Genomic DNA, 14,251 nt, shown 5'->3' with positions numbered 1-14,251 from the left:
TGGGTTCCAGCCCATCGGATTCCCCAGACCCTGCTGGGTTGCCCCACACCAGGTGGGTCCCCCAGATCCTGCAGGGTCCCCGAGGCCCCTCAAACTCACCAAGGTGCCCCCGACCCCAGGACTCCCAAACCCATTGGACTCCCCAGGACCCCCCGAAGGACCCCAGACCCTGCTGGACCCCTCCACAGCCCTGGATCCCACAGCTCCCCCAATGAGCCCAACCAGGCGTCCCTCCACTTTCAGTGAGCCCAACCAGGTGTCCCCCCACTTCCATAGCCCCCAGACCCGCTGGCTCCCCAGGGATCAAACCCCCTCAAGCACCCCAGCCCCCCAGCTCCCCAAACCTCCCGCGTCCCCACCATTTACCCTTCCCAAGACCCTCTGAAGTACCGGATCCCCCCCACCACGGGCTTCCTCAATCCCGCAGGGTCCCCCACACCCACCACGGGGTCCCCCACTTCCAGAACGCCCCGCGTCCCCGCACCCCAAACTCCCCCGGGTCCCCCCGACCCCCGCAGCCCCCCGCAGCCCCCGGCCGCGCTACGCGGAGCCGCGGCCGGCGGCGGGCAGGCGGCGCACGGGGGTGCCGGCGGCGGCCCCGCGGCTCCGTGCGGGGGCCCAGGGCACGCAGCTGCGGAGGGCGCGGGCGGCGGCGAGCAGCGCTCCGGGCCGGGGCCGCGGGCGGCGGCGCAGCCCCTTCTGCAGCCGCTGGCTCTGCGCGGCCAGGGCGAGCTGCGCCTGGGCCACGCCGGCGCCCAGGCGGCCCAGGGTCTCGGCGCGGGCGGCCAGGCGCAGCTCGGCGTGCAGCAGCGCGCAGTGCACCTGCCGCACCCGCCCCTCCAGCTCGGCCGCCGCCCGCCGCCGCCCCTCGGCCGCCACCAGCCGCCGCCGCGCCGCCGCCAGCTCCACCGCGCCCGGGCCGCCGCTCTTGCCGTCACCGCCGCCGCCGGGGCCGCCGCGGGACGGGCGCTGCGCGTCGCCGCCGGAGGGGCTCGGAGGTGCCGCTGCCGCCGCCGCCGCAGCCATGGGAGCGGGAGCGGCGGCGGAGGATGCGGCGGGGATATATAGCCCGGGGGCGGCGCCGGCGGCGCGGCTCGGCCCCGGCGGGGGCGGCTCCGGCACCGGCACGGGGAAAGGGGGTGGGGGACACGCGAGCACCGGGGCTCGGTACGGGCCGGCGCTGCACCGGCGCCGGGCTGGGCGCGGCACCGGGGCGGGAGCGCTATGGGCTCGGCGCTGCACGGGGCTCGGTACGGCAGCGGTACCGGCATTGATGGGCCCCGGGCTCGGTACGGTACAGCCCCGGCCCGGTATGGCGCCGTCAGGGGTCTGGGCTCGGTACCGGTCCCGGACACCGGGCTCGGTACAGCTCGGTACGGCACCGGCCCGGGGGCGTTACCGGGGCTGTAAAAGTGCGCTCCCTTGGAGGGAGATGCGGAGCTGGGGCCGGGTGGGATCGCAGGGCACTGCGGGGGCACTGGGGCTCCGGGAGGGGCTGGGCCGGGCCGTCCCCGCACCGGAGCGTCCTTGGATGCGCGGCTGTCACAGCAAGGTCGCTGCCACCGTCACTGTGGATCACACGGTGTTAACAAAGCTGGCAGTGGGCTGGAGGGGCAGGGGGCTGCGGCGGGGGGTGCCACTGCCCCCCTGCTCCCCCCACCCAGAGCCTGGGTTTTGGGGCTCCTCCTGCTGGAATGTCATCCTCGGCAGCAGCATCTGCGTGTGGCTGCGTGGGTCTCGCATCGGAGCAGCAGAGATGACAGAAACCAGGTGTCAAGGTTTCATCCCACCCCCAGACTGGAATAAAAGCCTGAGCCAAAAACAAAACCGAGCCTAAATCTGTTTCAGGCAGAACCACATCCAGGCCTTCCGTGGATGTCGCCCACGGGGCTGGTGACATTTTTCCTTTCCTTACCTTAGGAGGGAAAAAAAAAACCCCATCTCTTGTGCTTTGCATCACATCCCTGCTCCTGCCAGGCTGCCACGCGTCTGCCAGGCACCGGAGCAGCGTCAGCGGCTGCTGCTGCGTCACTGCTCGGCCCCCGCGGCCGGCCCATCCCGTCCCATCCCGTTCCATCCCGTTCCATCCCGTTCCATCCCGTCCCATCCCGTCCCATCCCGTCCCATCCCATCCCATCCCATCCCATCCCATCCCATCCCATCCCATCCCGTCCCATCCCGTTCCATCCCGTTCCATCCCGTCCCATCCCTCCCATCCATCCCACGCCGTTCCATCCCGTCCCATCCCCCGGCTGCCCACGCATCCCCGCCCGGCTCAGAGCGCGGCCCCAGCGCCCCCCCCGAGCTCCTCACGCTGCCCTCCGGGCTGGGGGGAAGCCGGAGACCGAGCTGAGCCTTCATCTATCCGATAGAAATGCTGCTCGAAATGGGCTGTGGAAGCTGAGGGGTGCTGCTCCACCGGGGGGTTAAAGCTCTTTCCATGCTTCCTCTGCCCCCAGCCCAAAAAGAACTATAAGGACAGGCAGGAATTAAACATAGTCTCTCATTTTATTATCCCTCCTCTCTCGTTTTTTTGCTCTGATCCTGTGGACTGGACCCTCAAGGGTCCCCCCAGGAGAGGAAAGAGCCGGGGGGTGTCCTGCCCTGAGCTTCCCCCGTTCCCCAGAATGAAACCCCGGAATGGCAGGGGTTGGAGGGAGCTCAGGAGGCGCCTGCTCCGTCACTGCCTGCTCACAAATAATCTCTTTTTTGGGTCACCCCCCATGTCTGCACTGCTTGATGCCTTCCCGGCTCCAGGCCCTGCTCCAGGGTGAGAGAAGGACACGGAAAGGGGGAGCAGCTGTCCCAGGAGGTGAGCTGGGGACGCGGGGCAGCGAGGCTGAGCCCCCAGAGCAGCCTTTGTGTCTCCAGGCTGGCCCAGCACATCCCAGCAGCGAGCAGACAGGGGCTGGTAAAGACAAATCGTGGAAAAAGACCAGAAATGTCCCTGCCCTGAGGCCATGAGTCCCCAAACCCCTCCAGCACTGCAGGATTCCTGCTCGAGCTATTAATGATTTAGCAGAGGAGGCTGCAATTAGCAACGCTCAGAATAAACCTCGGTGATACAAAAACCCGGTGAGAGCTTCGTTCTCCCTTTGCTCTCCCTTTGTTAGCCCTCTGCTCTGCCTTTGCTCTCCCTCTGTTCTCCCTTCCCTGGCAGTGCCACTCTGCCGGGGCACCGGGATGGGGCACCGGGATGGGGCACCGGGACAGGACACGGAGACAGGACACCGGGATGGACACCGGGACGGACACCAGGACAGGACACGGAGACAGGACACTGGGATGGACACCGGGACGGACACCAGGACAGGACCCCACCCTGCATCCTGAGCCAGCGCAGCCTCTGGCATTGCCCAGGGACACCGGGATTGGGGATGCAGGAGGATGGAACCAGAGCCCCGGGATGAGCAGTGGCCTCATGTCCAGCCCCCGTAGAGCTCCACACTGGGATGTGCTCCAGAAAAGCCAAGCCTCGTTACAGGCAGCAATAATTAAAGCCAGTGCCCTCCCTCCCAGCCTCTCCCCAGGTTTTTTCCTGGGTGTCCCAGTTACCAGGGCAGGAGGGACTCGGGCGCTGCTCTTTCATCCTGGCAGCTTTAGGGAAGGAATCGTGCATCAGGAGTTCAGGTTTAAGGCCCAGGACTCCTGGGCCGGCCCAGCTCCCTGTCCCTCCATCCTTTTGGAGTCCAGCAGCAGACTCAGTGCCCTGCTACGTTCCACCGGGCTCCCTCCCCTGCTGCCCTACAAACCTCCGGGGCAGGATCCGACCCCAGAAGGGAATCACCAGCTCTTTGGGATTGGGACACCGCGGGACAGGGATCGTCGGGGGTGGGAACACTCGGGGTGGGCCCAGGGACCCTCGGGAGGTAATTGGGCCGGCAGGGATCCCTGGCACCGGACCTGGCACCGGACCTGGCACCGAGGGGCATTGGGGCACGCACCTTTGGGGGGCCAGGGGGAGCAGGGTTTGTACTGGGGTTTGTACTGGGGCTTGTGCCTGGATTTGTGCTGGGTTGGTACCCAGGTTTGTGCTCAGGGTTTGTGCCGGGGTTTGTACCAGGTTTTGTGCCAGGTTTGTACCCAGGTTTTTGCTCGCGTTTGTACCCTGTTTTGTGCCCGGATTTTTACCGGATTTGTACCCGGGTTTGTGCCCGGATTTTTGCCGGGTTTGTACCCGGGTTTGTACCGGCTTTGTGCCGGGTTTGTACCCGGTTTGCTCGGGCTCGTGCCCGGCCCCGGAGCAGCTTCGCCCGCCGCGCTCTGCTGTCCCTCGGCGCGGCCCGTCCGGGTCACGTGGCGCACCTGGCCCAGGTGAGGCGGGGCCGGACGCGCTCCCGGCTCGCAGGTAACGAGACCCGGCCCGGCCCGGCCGGCACCGAACCCGGCCCGGCCCCGAACCGGGCACGGCACCGACCCCGGCCCGGCCTGACCCCGGCCCCGGCATCAGCCCCGGGCCCGGCCCGACCCCGCCGCCGCCGCCCGGCGCTTCCCGGCCCGGCCCGGGGCAGCCGCAGGCCGCGACCGGAGGCAGGCAGGGACGGAGGCAGGGAGGGAAGGAGGGAGACAGGCAGGGAGGGAAGGAGGGAGACAGGCAGGGAGGGAGGGCTCGTCCGTCCCCCCCGCAGCGGGCTCCCCTCGGCCCCCGGGCTGCCCCCGCGCACGGAGCCCCGGTGCGGGCAGCCCCCGCCGCCGCCGGCCGGTCCCGGTGTCCCCTCCCGCTGTCCCTGGGGAGGCTGGGGGCGGCCGGAGCTCTCCCGGGGGTTTGGGACCGGCTCTGATTCCCAGGGCTGGAAACAGCGGGGGCGCGGTGGGAGCGGAGCGGGGCAGACGGGGACGGGGCTGTTCTGCCGCTCCTGCTGCTCCCGTTCCCAGCGTCTCCTCTCCCCAAAATCCCCGCCTGGAGCTCATGCTGGGGGCCAAGGGAGGCAGAGGGAGCTCCCCTTGGTGCCCAGGTGGGTCTCCCCTTTTCCTTCCCTTTCGTTTGGGAGGGAAAAGGGTCGAACCTTGTTTGCCTGCCCTGGTGGAGCCCTGGCTGTCAGATGGAACGGGGTGGGTGTTTTGGGGGCCGGGGGCACAGGGAGGGTTTGGCACGAGGCAGTCCCTCGGGCAGGCTGTTGGTGTCCCAGAGAGCTGCCAGAGGGATGCTGGGTCCCCAGGGATGCACAGGGACAGTGCTGCATCCACACTTACCCTGGGTTGGGATCTCCATCCCTCTGGTGCCAGCAGAGCAGGAGCTTAACAGGTGACCTCCAGCTCCTGGCAAGGCTCCTTAGGACATTTCCCAGCTGTGGATGCTTCCACAGAGTTCAGAGAAGCTGCATCAGTGTGTAAATCCTGTCTCCTGAATTTAGGAGACATTGCCTAGCTACCAGCAGCATGGTTATTGTCAGATGCATGTGACATTGTTCAGGAGATTCACAACTTAACTGAGCTTTTCTAAAACTTTCCAGGGAAATCCCGCCCTCTGAACAATGAAGATCTTAGACCCTGGCTAACTCTGAGTGCTGCAAACCCCCTGTGGATCTTCCGTGGCTCCTCTGGAGCAGATGCTGAGGCTCTCTGGAGGGACCTGCAGCCACTCCCCGTGCCTGTGTGAGAGCAGAGGAAGCTCCCAGCCATCGTGTGAGTAACATTTGGATGTGGATTGTGGTCTGAGCATTTGTTTATGGCTGGGGGTGTTGGTCCAGCCCATCCCTGTGCTGGGGAGCTGCTGGATCGAGGAGCTGTGTCCTGTCTGTGCTCCTCAGGAACTTTTCCATGTGGTCCAGAGGTCCCAGAGGTGTGGGCTGTGATGGGAATTGGCCAGTCCAGAGGTGTCTCTGGCACCTGTGCCTGCAGGTCTCCTCCTCAGAGCTGAAATAATGCTCCTCTCTCTGTCCCAGATGCTCTGAAATCTCAGAATATTGTCTGTTGTTACATAAAGGGGTGTTGCTGTGCCATGCAGATGTTGGGTCTCTCAGTGAGGCCTTGGAATGAAAAGAAACATCCCAGTAAGCAGTTCCCATAAAAATATGCTTTTTATTTTGCATATTGCCCAGGAATGTGCAAAAGGGAGCTCCTGGGATGAATTTTCATAAGGTAACAGAGCCAAAATATTCCTGGAAAGCAGTGGTGTGCTGTAACTGCCTGGCTTTCAGTCTGGGCCTGTTTCTTTGTGGGGAAAATGTGACTCTGGGTTTAAAAACCAGGGAGAAAGAGGCAGGGCTCTAACAAGGCCTGACAGATTTATTTATTCATGCTTGAGGTGCCCTATAGAAAGTCCACAGTAAAACAACAAGGACAGCCCTACAACACTTACACTATGGCTGGGCTCTCGCTGCTTATTAATTACCCTAATTAGTATTTGAAAGGCTCTCTTGGAGGTGCAAGCAGCATTAGCCAAGAAGCCTGGAAACCATGGAGAATTCCAGGACCCACCACAGCCTGGGATAAAGGCACAGCAGAAGTGGAGAGTGACAGCCCTGACCCGACTTCCCTCACATCACCCCAAGCTGAGCTTTAATAATAAAAAGATTAAAACCAGGGAGACTGAACGTGCCAGAGTGTGAGGGTTGGCTCTGTGCAGAGGGAACGTGACAGGCTCACTCTAAGAACAATTCCCTGCTGCCTGCAGACCTGGAGGAGCTGTGCTGGCACAGCTGAGCACGGTCTGCTCTGGGCTTTCTGTTTCTGTAGGGTTTGCGAAGGTTTTGTTCCCATGAGGGGTGATTTGAGACCGACTTGTTGACAAGGTCTTTTCCTTAATCCAGATGAAGACGTTGGGTTTTCATAGGGAAGTCTTTGACATCACCCGACCTTAGCATGACTGGCAAAAATCATTAGTGTTGGTAATGCTGTCATTGCTAAATCCTCTAAATTGAAATAGCAGCAAATAACGTGGAGTTGGAATTGGCAGCTTGCATAATGATGGATTGCTTGTCATCTCCTCCTGGGCACGATGTGTTTTGAAATGGATAAGTGCTGTCAGGGCCCAGCCTAATCCCGAGGAATGCAAGACAAAGGGAAGTTGTTTAAAAAAAGATACTTTCCCTTTGGAGCTCCACCTCCAGCTGTGCTGCTCCTTCATCGCTTGAAGCTGACTCCTCTTCCAGCTGCGTGGAGGAAACTCTTCTGGAGGTTACAGGGATTTTGATGTCTGAAAATAGCCCTTTTAAAGCACCTCTCTTCTGATGAGAGCAGCTACCCAAGGAAGCAGCAAGGCTTGGGTGGTGGGAGAACCACAGAACGCGGGCCCCTAGTGAGAGCAGCGCGAGTCCTGGCACAAATATTCCTGTGAATCGTTGGCTTTGGGAAGCTCTGGCTGTCAGACCCCTGTGTGCTGTCGGACAGCTCGCTGAGGTGGTGCTGGGTTGCTCTGATCCCCCCTGTGTCCTGCAGGTGCCCCAGAGCCGAGCCATGCTGGGCCGGAGGAGCCGCCTGCCCCCCGAGCTGAGCGGCGCCCGGCAGAGGGAGCAGCCCTGCCCGGAGGCCGTGCCCCTGCGGGCCCGCGCAGCCAGGGACTCCAGGGACTCCAGGGACAGCCGGGACACGGATGTCAGCCTGGAGGTGCTCAGTGGCTCCGAGAGCAAAGCCGGCCGCGGCCGCGCGCAGCAGATGCGGGACAGGAAAGGGCGCAAGGCCGAGCTCAAAGACCCCAACGGCCGCGAGGCAGAGACCATCACCTTCATCTCTGGGACAGCAGAGGCTCCCCCAAACCAGGGCTTCTGCTGCTCCTCCCTGTCTCAGGCCTGGAACACGTACAAGGCCGTTTTCTGTTGCATAGTGACGTGTGGGGGCTGCTTCCAGGACTGCAGTGTCTGCATTCCCTACCCAGGGCCCGCTGAGGCCTCCACAGATGATGGCAAGAACGGAGACTACAATGGGCGGCTGCCAAACAGCCCCACCAACACCTCTCCCGCTGAGAAGAACGGGAACCAGATCAAAAAGTCCAGCATGGGCAGCAGTTTCAGTTACCCAGACGTGAAGCTGAAGGGCATCCCTGTCTATCCAAACAGGAACACCAACCACCACGTGGAATCTGACTCCTGCTGCAAGGAGCTGCTGGAGAAGCCCTTCAGGAACAGCATAGAAAAGCCAGCGCTCCCCAGCAGCCACCGCAGCTCAGAGGAGTATTACTCCTTCCACGAGTCTGATGTGGACATCAGCGAGCTGAACGGCTCCATGTCCAGCAGGCAGATCGACGTGCTGATCTTCAAGAAGCTCACGGAGCTCTTCAGCGTCCACCAGATCGACGAGCTGGCCAAGTGCACCTCGGACACCGTCTTCCTGGAGAAGACCAACAAGATCTCGGACCTCATCAACAGCATCACTCAGGACTACAACCTGGACGAGCAGGACGCCGAGTGCCGGCTGGTGCGGGGCATCATCCGCATCAGCACCCGCAAGAGCCGCGTGCGGCCCCACATCTGCAGCCAGGGCCAGCAGGACGCGTCCGGCCGCGGCACCGCGCCCGACAGCGGCAACGAGACCATGCTGGAGTCCATGGTCATCAGCCAGGACGGTACGGGGGTCATGGGGGTCCCTGGGTGCTGCAGGAGGGCAGTGCCAGCACAGCCACCGAGCTGGGGCACTGGGGCGGGGCTGGGGGCTGCTCTGCCCCAGTGGGCTCCTTCTGCTGGGCTGTGTGAGTGCACAGCTCTGCTTCTCGCCCTCCTCCCTGTGCTGGGGCTTTCTTGAGCCTGCCCGTGAGGTATGTGCTGAGCAATAGATGGGTTTGTGCTGCTGCTGCTGCTGCTCCTGCCTGTGCTCATCTGAGGGAGGCAGAAAAACGGTGAGTCAAAGTGAACTGGTAGGACCAGACGAGCTGCTCGTGCCCCAGGATGTCCAGTTACTCAGCTGGCTCTCTCCCATGTGCTGCCTGGCTCATGCCATCCCTAGACTCCGTGACAGTGTGTCCTCAGAGCCCAGACCTCCTCCACACAGTGAATATTCCTGCAAAGAGGAGGGAAGGGCTGTTCACAGCACCAGAGCTTCTGCTTCTTCCTCCTTGTGGGAGCAGCCTCAAGTGTCTGAGCTCCAGAGCAGGCTATAACAGTTTGTTGTAGAAAAACCTTGAAAAGCTGAGTGTGGGAGCACGGAGATATCCAGAAGTCCCTGAGCAAACCGTGTGGGTGTTGTGCTTCCCAGATTAGCAGAGAGGCTGCTCCTGGGATTTAAGGACACAGCTCAGACTGTCCGGACAATGGCGGAAGCAATGGGAAGAATCAGACTGTGCCTGTGCTGTTCCCTGAGGGTGTTCCCTGACAGGATCCTTAGTGCTGACTCATCCTTTCCATCCTCCTTCCCTGTCTCAGCCCCTCTTGGTTTGCATTGCAGAGCTGGCCGTGCAGATCTCGGAGGAGACCCCGGCGGATGTGCTGGCCAGAAACATGAGGCGGCACAGCAGCGCAGGTAACACACACACCTGGCTGGGCCTGGTGCAGGGGAGAGCCTGAGCTTCCCCTGGCCGTGTCCTCACCCTCCACACAGCCTGAGCTGACCCTGCTCCTCAGGCTCCCCTCAGTTCTCCTGGGCTTTGGGGGTGATGGAGCTCAGACTCTCCCTGGGTTGGTGGATCTTTCTGAAAAGGGGTGAAATACAAGCTCCCTGTCCTTGCACAGGACCTGGCCTGAGAGCTCTCAGTCTCTCTGTACCCTGACAAAGTTTGGGGCTGTATTTGGGGTGTGACTGCCAGAGGTCACAGCTGGGTGAGACTGGGAACAAAAGGAACTGTGCAAAGGGAAGCAGGCAGGGCTGCCCCGAGCTCTGTCCTCCCAGAGAGCAGCCCAGAGCTACAAGACAAGTTTCCTCCTGCACAGCAGCTCTGTCCTGGGAGATGGCTGCAATGCAGGCAGGGCTGTTCCCTGCCATGGCTTTGTGTGTCTTTCTCCTCCCTCATGGTACACAAAGCCTTTTGTGGCAGCTGCTTCCCCAGTGCCAGGCTGCTGTGCTTCCCCTGGGCTAATGGCACCGTCTCTTCTCTTCTCTCTCCTCCCAAGGCTCTCCAACCAGCAGAGACTCCTCTTTCCAGGACACAGAGACTGACTCCTCGGGGGCACCTCTGCTCCAGGTGTACTGTTAAAGGACCCGAGCAGCAGGAGTCATTCCAGCCTGTGCTGCAGTCACAATCCTCCTCCTTCCATGTGGAGTGTCTTGTGCCAAGTTTAACTTTTTTTTTTCTCAGTCTTCCCTGATCCTTACTGAAGCCAGATTCCTCCTGCTGTCTGAACTTCACTGGATATTTTGGTTTTTATGGACAATCAAGGAAGCAAACTGCAGAACTAATGAACCTGGAGGTGGAATGTGTGCCCAGGGAGGAGAAGATGGACAAGGAAGTAGCAGAGAACTTGTGCCTTTGTGATTCCTGTAAATCACAGTTAGCTCCAGCAGCTCAGTGGCTCAGCCCTTTCCCTGCTTTGAGGAGCTGTTTTCTGCATTGCCTGAGTGAACTTGGATAGGGAATAACTGTGGTGTCTCTGTGCTGGTGCTGATGTTGAGGTGCAGGCTGAATCCTGCTCTGCAGGGACCCAAATCTCTGTGTAAAGTGCCTGTGTTGGTGCCACCAACCCAAAGTCTTCCACCCATGGTGTTTTCAGTGGGCAGCTCTGCCTTTCCCTGCTGAGCCTTGGTGTCTCCACTTGCCTGAGGAGAAGGTTCAGCTTTGTGGGGCTCATTCAATTTGTGCCTCTTGGTTCATCCCCTGATTCAGGGCCAGTGCTGGGGCTGGGGTGGCTGCTGGGCTGCCCCTGCATGAGCAGACCATGGGGATCACTCTGCTGGAGCCCAGGAGCTCACACTGCCTGCAGCTCTCCCCACTCCTCTGTCCATGTTTCCCCTGGAGAGCCTGGGGCAGGATTGTGGCACTTGATTCACTCCTGACTTTGTGTGGTTCAGAACTGGGCTCTTTGACTGTTCTGCTAAAAATCCCTTCAAACCCCTTGGTTTGCCTCAAAGGAAAGGCTCCTGAGAGTGTCAGCAGAGGGTTTGTGAGGCACTGCTGGCCCTGCCTTTCCCCGTGGGCACTCAGCACCTTGTCCTTCCCTTGGCAGGCCCTGGGAGCCAGGAGATGGGCCCTGCTGCCCCAGGGCTCGGTGCCAGCTGAGGCTGCAGCAGGAGGAAGCTGCATCTGTGGTGTTGCCACTTGGTTGTTTATCACAAAGTAAACACGGCGAGCCATGGGACTTGTTTGGAGCTTTGGGTGCCCTTGGACATGAACAGAAAATGCTTCATTTAATTCACCAGCCGTGGGATAAACACACCCACTGGATTTTGGGGAGAGGGAAGCCCAGACAGGCCCTGGGCTTCAGTGTGGACCATGGTTTTGTGCCTTAGGTGGACTGGAATGTGCTTCAGTTGGACTGAAATGTGCTTTAATTGAGCTGAAATGTGCCTTTATTTTATAGCTTGTGATTGCTCTTCAGAGATTTGGGCAGGGAGGAAGGATTTAATTCCTCTCAGGAGCTCTCAGGCTTCTTTAAAAGGCCAAAACCCTTTGAAATGGACAGTTGCAGTCCCTGTTAGAGCCTGTTTCTGTAAATCACTGGCTGTTTTCAGATTGTGCTTCCAGGAATCAGGGGCATTACTGAGACCACACCTGGAGACACTGACAGAGATATTTCAAAGACGAAGGGAAGGGACTGAGCCTTGGATTTGGCTTCCCCTCCCTGCTTTGTGTTTAAAGCTGTTGGTTGATGAGAAATCGAGTTTATACAAGGGAAAGACTTGAAGCAAGGCCAGGCTGGGACTCCCAGGGGAGCTGTGTGAGGTCACCTCCCTCCAAATGCTGCCCGTCCTGAGGGACCTGCTTGGCTTCTGCTTCTCCTGGGTTTGTACGTTGTTATTTGGACAAGTTTCCTCAAAGCTGTGTGCTGAGGTTCACGTGGGTCACACTGACACAGCTCTGTGGGCTGAGCTGGAAACGAGGGGTGAGCTGGGCTTGCAGAGAGCTGCAGTCCCTGGTTCAGAGCAGATCCACATTTTAGTGGCTGGTCTGAGTATGAAGAGTGAGCATGTGGGAGTTAAACTAGCCAAAAAACCCCAAACCCCCCAAAAACTCACCCAGAGGAAGACTGTCAACTCGATGGTCCCTGAAGCTGGTTCACCTGTGGTGTCTTATGGGATTCTATTGCACTCATTGGTCTTAAATGTTATGGTTTGGTCTTTTTTATAAAGTAAAAGTTGTGCTCTTTACTGTGCTGTGGCTTTTAGATTCCTGTTCTCATCAGCCTGGGGATCCTGCACAGGGGGTGGCTGAATCCCGCAGTCCCAGATGGACAAGGACATTTTCATCCATTTGGTGGCTCCAGGGGGATCCTGAATGCCAGGCTGGTGTCTGGATGCAAATGAAGGAGCCTCTGGGGAAGGGTTTGTTGTCCTGCAGGGAAACCTGGACCTTCCAGGGCATGATGCTGGACCTGAGCTCTGGAAAAGCTGAGCCTGGGGTAGAATTCCCAGGCTGTCCGGTGGTGTCACCAGCTCGTGGCAGCAGATGTGGGGTTTGCTCTGCAGGATCAGCTCAGGGATGGAGGGTGGCCCAGCCTCTGACCCTGGGGCTTGAAGGACCAGTTCTGCACTTGCCCATTTCAGTGCAAACCCCAGGATAACCTGCAGGGCTCCGTTCCTGCCCGCTGGCCTTCCCTCACCCCCTGGGGCAGGAGCCCTGGGGGTTTCCTGCTGGTGCACAGGACCAGGATGTGTTTCCTGGGAGGATTTCAGAGCCATGAACAGGTAAATGCTGCCTTCTCTCGGCTGGGAAGGGTCTCTGGGGAGGTTTTTGTGTCTGGAGCCCTCGGACCAGCTGGGTTGGGTCTGTCAGCCCAGTTTGTTCAGCAGCTTCCCAGTTTGCTGTTTCCTGGCTCACATCCACACATGGGATGAGTCCAGGGGTTTTTGTCTGCAGGAAGTTGTTTGCTGTGGATGGAACTGTCCTGGCTCTTGCTGGAGTGGTTTTTGCTCTGAGCATGCATTGAGTGTTGTGCTGAGTGAGCTGACTGCGTTGCCCAAGTGGAGACCTCACAAACAGGAGAGCCTTACCTGGCTCTGGAGGTGTTCTCTCACACAGGTGCTTCCTTCTGGGAACCTGACTCAGCACCTGGCTTTTCCTGAAGACATTGTTTGGTTTTATTTGGCTTGGTTTTGCCAGGAGTCTCCAGACACTCCCACTTTGTGGGTGCTTGCTGTGCAGTGCCCTCAGAGGGATCCCAGTCTTGCCCAGCTCGAGCTGTGCCCCTGCCCAGGGTGCCCTGGGACCAGGTGAGGGCAGCTCGGGAGCTCTGCAGGGAACGGCTGCAGGAGTGTTGAAGAAATTCCTCCACACATCCCCACCCTGAGCTGCTGAATTATTGATTTCAGTGTGGCTTAGACATCGGGAAGCAGATGGATGGACCCTAATTCCTCTAGCCTGGCCCTTGCAGTAACAGAGCAGCTGAGGCTCCTCCTAAAACAACACGGTAACATCCTCACTATTCCTGTTCCCTTCCTCGGGGTTTTGCTGTTCCCTTGCTCTTCCCAAAGCAGTCATGGAGTCTGGGATATTTCCCAAATGCTCTGAGCTGCAATATTCATTAATAAAAGCTAAGCCAGAAGCTGCTGTTAAAGATAAAACCCAAATGACTGGGGAAAACTTTACCCTATAGAAAGCTCTGTGCAGAGCCTGTTGTGCCTGCAAAGGCCTTGCTTTTACAGGTGAGGAGGAGCCCTGGTCAGATGAGGAGCTGAGGGCTCTGCCCTGGTCAGGCGAGGAGCTCCAGGCTCTGCCCTCCAGCTGGTGGCAGCACCTGAACAGCTGCTCCAGGTGACCTGGCACAGGTATGGAGCCAGAGGGACCTCAGTGAGCTGTCCCTGTCCCTGTCCAGCACTGCCCTTCCCGCTCTGCCGGGGCTCAGGCACCACTCAAGGTGTGCACGCTGTGGGTCCTGGGGCTGCCCAGCATTTCCCTGCCACTGCCCAGCATTTCCTGCCGTGGGCACAGGACAAAGCCACACTCCGAGGTCGCCAGGGACTCAGACTGAGGTGGGGCTTTGCGTTCCTCAAGCCCTGAGCAGCTCCTTGGACCCAGCAGGGTTTATCCCAGGGGCAGCTGCCTTGGGAAGCCAGAGGGTGCTCCCAGCTCCCTCTGGCTGGGGCAGTGGTGCCTGGGGCTGTTTGCAGAGGACAAGGCCGGCAGTGAAACACCTTCTGTTCCGCTGCCGAGGGGCCGAAGTCCAGGGGCAGCTCTGGGATCAGCCACGTTCACAAACACGGCCTGGCCATTCACCTCCTGCAGGGTCAG

General features: G+C 60.0%; 1 protein-coding gene across 1 annotated transcript; it reads left to right on the top strand.

Annotated features, from left to right (window-relative positions):
• Positions 1-7,398: 7,398 nt before the first annotated feature.
• Positions 7,399-12,105, top strand: KDF1 (keratinocyte differentiation factor 1). Its single transcript, XM_058819828.1, has 3 exons — positions 7,399-8,503; positions 9,319-9,393; positions 9,981-12,105. The coding sequence occupies exons 1-3, from the start codon at positions 7,399-7,401 to the stop codon at positions 10,061-10,063; spliced, it is 1,263 nt and encodes a 420-aa protein (XP_058675811.1). The 3' UTR covers positions 10,064-12,105.
• The last annotated feature ends 2,146 nt before the right edge of the window (positions 12,106-14,251 follow it).

This window comes from Ammospiza caudacuta, chromosome 25 (assembly GCF_027887145.1).
Source record: "Ammospiza caudacuta isolate bAmmCau1 chromosome 25, bAmmCau1.pri, whole genome shotgun sequence".
Lineage (NCBI taxonomy): Eukaryota > Metazoa > Chordata > Aves > Passeriformes > Passerellidae > Ammospiza > Ammospiza caudacuta.
This window is presented reverse-complemented; position numbering and strand designations above follow the sequence as displayed.

Excerpts from the sequence above, each read along its gene's own strand:
- KDF1 (XM_058819828.1), top strand. The coding sequence starts at position 7,399 with ATGCTGGGCCGGAGGAGCCGCCTGCCCCCCGAGCTGAGCGGCGCCCGG. Across the intron at positions 8,504-9,318 it reads CATGGTCATCAGCCAGGACG|AGCTGGCCGTGCAGATCTCG; the intron begins GTACGGGGGTCA and ends TTTGCATTGCAG. Across the intron at positions 9,394-9,980 it reads GAGGCGGCACAGCAGCGCAG|GCTCTCCAACCAGCAGAGAC; the intron begins GTAACACACACA and ends TCTCCTCCCAAG.